This window comes from Chlorella variabilis (genome assembly GCF_000147415.1).
Source record: "Chlorella variabilis unplaced genomic scaffold CHLNCscaffold_6, whole genome shotgun sequence".
NCBI classification, from domain to species: domain Eukaryota; kingdom Viridiplantae; phylum Chlorophyta; class Trebouxiophyceae; order Chlorellales; family Chlorellaceae; genus Chlorella; species Chlorella variabilis.
This window is the reverse complement of record NW_005435082.1, coordinates 1,116,390-1,119,674: the sequence shown is the minus strand read 5'-3', so window position 1 is coordinate 1,119,674 and position 3,285 is coordinate 1,116,390. Positions and strand designations below refer to the sequence as shown.

Here is a 3,285-nt window from a genome sequence, read left to right as displayed (position 1 = left end):
CATGCGCCGGGAGCGGAGTCGGGCGCCGCCGCCTGGCGTGCCGAGCCCCCCAGGAGGGCCACACACACACACACACACACTCTCTCCCTATCCCCCCACGTGCGCGGGCCCCTCACATGAAGGAGGGGTTGGCCTTGACCCTGCTGTACAGCTCCGAGTCCAGCACGGTGCGCGCTAGCACCCAGCCGCCGTTGTCGCCGCTGGCCAGCACGGCGGGGTAGGTGGCCGGGTAGCGCAGCACCTTGCTGCCCATCTTGCCCGTCCTGCGGGGTGAGTGAGGGAGGGTGGGGGGTTGCGGGTGGGTGAGTGTGGCTGGTGGGCAGGGGTCGGGGTGGGCTGGCTGCTGCGGAGGATAGAGGTATGTGTGTGTGTGGAGGGAGGGTGGATGGCGGCGTGGGGGGGTAGGGAGGCGGCGGCGAGGCGCCTGCCGCGCCGCCACCGCCTGCCGGCCGCCGCCAACCGGCCGCCGCCTGGCAGCCGCCGCCCTGCCGACTCACTTGGGGCTCCACACCCGCAGGCTCTTCTTGGGCACCCAGGTCTCGATGGTGCGCTGGCGGGGGGCACCCCCCTCCTCCGCCGCCTCCAGCGGCGGCAGCAGCTCCACCACCAGCCGCTCCAGCGCCTCGGCCACCTGCTTCTCGCGCCCCGCCTTCACCCGCAGCGCCCACCAGTGCACCTCGCCCCCGCCGTGCAGCCCGTAGTTGGCCTGGCGCACGCTGCAGGACGGCAGGGGGTGGGGCGGCACGGTGCTGGGCAGGCGGGCAGGCGGCGGGCTGTGCTGGCTGCGCCGTGCACGCAAGCTCTGCACACGGAGCGCAGCGCAGCGGAATCCGCGCGGCGTGGCAGGCACGGTGCAGCGGCCCACGCCGCGCGGCATGGCGTGGCGCCCCGCGCCGCGGCGGCGCGCGCTTGCCACCCCGCGCACCCCCTGCCAGGCGGCGCACCCGTTGGGCCCCAGCGGCATGTAGAGGTCGAGGCGGGCCAGCTCGCGCTCGCTGGATGCGCGGCTACCGGCGGATGCGCGCAGTCCGCGGCTGGCCCCCGCCTCCTCGCCGCCCATGCGCTCGTTGCGCTGCGCCAGGTACTGCTCCAGGTCGGCCTGCTGGGTGGGGCCTGCGGGGGCGGGCGCAGGGGGAGGGGCGGGGCGCGTGGCGGCGCGCAAGGGTGGGGGTTGGCGCGGCGTGGGGAGGAGCGGGGTGGGGAGGGAGGGCTTGGCAATGGCAGGGGCGGGCGTGTCGACAGCGCGTGTGCTGGGGCCACCGCGGTGGTGCTGGCATGCAACGCGATGCAGCGGAGCGAGGCTGGCAGGCTCGCAAGCGTGCCGCCGCCGCCGCCGCCGCTGGCCGTCGCCTGGCGCACCTGCGGCATCATACTGGCGCAGAATGCGGGACAGGCGCGCCGCCTTCACGTCAGCGGCGGCATTGCTGTCCTTCTTGGCCGCAGCACAGGGCCTGAGCGGCCGGCGGCTGTGTCTGCGGCATGTGGTGCCACCGACAGTGCGTTGCCCCGGCAGCTGAGCAAGCTGCATTGCGATCTGCCGTTACCACAGCAAGTCTGAGTGGTGCCGCGCTGCAGTGCGTGACGGCGGCCGACAGTGGCCGGGCTGCAAGTTGTGCAGACTGTCCTTTTCGTGCAGTCAAGCTAGCAGATGCAGATATATGTGCATGCATGTGCAGATTGGGGAATGCAGCTCATCGGCATGGCCTGCCTTCCAATCGACGGCCACCTCAACATAGCTTTCCGCCTCCTGACAACCCATTTTCGCCATGGACGCAGCTGGCCTGGATGAGGCGGAGCGCCTGAGACGGCAAAAGGCGGCTGAGGACGTGCCCCCGCTCCCACCTCTGCTGGCGCAGATTCTGGCAGAGACTCGGGCCAAGCAGGCGGCCAAGGCGGCTGGCAAGGATGCAGCGGCGGCTGGAGGGGAGGGAGGGGCCAAGGAGGCCGGCGATGACGAGGCCAAGCCCGCCAAGGGCCCGCTCTTCCTGGAGGCGCCCCCGCCGCCCGGCGGCCTGATCGTGCAGGGCACCGACGTGCCTGCCGAGCACGGCGTGGAGCGAGACAGCGAGGAGGACGAGGATCAGGCGGCCCCCGAGCAGCCACCCGGCCCGATCGATGCCTCTCGCTGCCGGGCCCATGGCCCGGGCTTCTCGGGCGCCTCCGCGTGCCAGCCCGTCAAGCTCACCATCACGGCCAGGGACAGCGCGGGCAAGCGCATCAGGGAGGGCGGCGCGCACATCCTGGTGCTGGTGGAGCCGACGGCGGCGCCGGGCGCGGCCGAGGAGCCGGAGCCCATCCAGGCGGAGGTGGTGGACCACGGCGACGGCACCTACACCGCCTCCTACGCCGTGCCCACCAAGGGCAACTACCAGGTGGGTGCTGCGCAGCAGCAGCAGCGGCGCTGTTGGCGCGGCCGCCTCCAGCCCTGGCCAGCTCACGCCGCCTTCTTGCCATCGCCGGCGCACAGCTACTCGCTGCAAGGCTCGCAGGCTGCATGCTGCCGCACGGCGGCAGCGATATCCCTACACGAGGTGCACCCACCCAGCCCCGCTTTCGCCGCCCGCGCTTTCCACTCCCTCCCTCCCCGCCCTCCTGCAGCTGCACATTGAGGTGAATGGCGACCCGCTGGGAGAGTCGCCCTACCCCATCTTCTTCTCGGCGGCCCAGCCGGTGCCCCAGGCGGCGGCGCAGCCCGCGGGGATGGCGGCGGCGGCGGCGGCGGCGGCGGCGCCGGGGGTGCAGCCCCTGGCGGGCGTGCCCGGCATGGCCATGCCCGTCCCCACCATGACCGCCGGCGGCATCCAGATTGTGACGGCGGAGGCGATCAAGGCGGCGCAGCAGCAGCAGGCGGCGGCGGTGGCGGGCGCGGTGCAGGCGGCGGTGCCGGGCGCGCCGGGGGCGGCGGCGGCGGCCATGGCGGCTGCATACCCCAACCTCGCCACGGGGGTTCAGATCTCGCTGGTGGGTGCTGCCGCCTCCTGCCGCCTGCCTGCCGCCCGCCTGCTGCACGCCTCCCCCATGCAGGTGTCGACTGGCTGCCACCGAGCCGGGCGCCGCGCAGGGCGGCGCCCCCCCGCTGCTTGCGCTGCCGCCTGCATGGCTGGCGCGGCCGCAGCCCCCATGCCGCGTGCGCCCTGCCTTCTCGCACCCTGCAGGGCTGGCAGCGCCTGGTTTCTATAGCAGCCTAGTCCGCGGGAGGCAGACAGGAAGGCAAGGCGGGCGGCGCCGGCCGCCGCGCCGGCCGCGGCCACGGGCCGCCAGCCTTGGCGCAGCCGAGCTGCTGGC

The 3,285-nt window shown here is 74.0% G+C and overlaps 2 protein-coding genes across 2 annotated transcripts in view; one reads left to right on the top strand and one right to left on the bottom strand.

Annotated features, from left to right (window-relative positions):
* Nucleotides 1-1,528, bottom strand: part of CHLNCDRAFT_51331 (hypothetical protein) — a gene marked incomplete at both ends in the record, with an annotated part of 9,391 nt that extends 7,863 nt beyond the window's left edge. Inside the window, 4 exons of the mRNA XM_005849075.1 lie at nucleotides 117-263; nucleotides 498-716; nucleotides 945-1,113; nucleotides 1,360-1,528. Coding sequence (XP_005849137.1) covers nucleotides 117-263; nucleotides 498-716; nucleotides 945-1,113; nucleotides 1,360-1,528 — 704 coding nt within the window. The remainder of the gene's footprint in view (nucleotides 1-116; nucleotides 264-497; nucleotides 717-944; nucleotides 1,114-1,359) is intronic.
* A 238-nt stretch (nucleotides 1,529-1,766) lies between these two features.
* The window catches only part of CHLNCDRAFT_57406 (expressed protein), a gene marked incomplete at both ends in the record, with an annotated part of 3,344 nt that continues 1,825 nt past the window's right edge, over nucleotides 1,767-3,285 (top strand). The window contains 2 exons of the mRNA XM_005849279.1: nucleotides 1,767-2,372; nucleotides 2,599-2,961. Of these exons, the coding sequence (XP_005849341.1) occupies nucleotides 1,767-2,372; nucleotides 2,599-2,961 (969 nt within the window). The remainder of the gene's footprint in view (nucleotides 2,373-2,598; nucleotides 2,962-3,285) is intronic.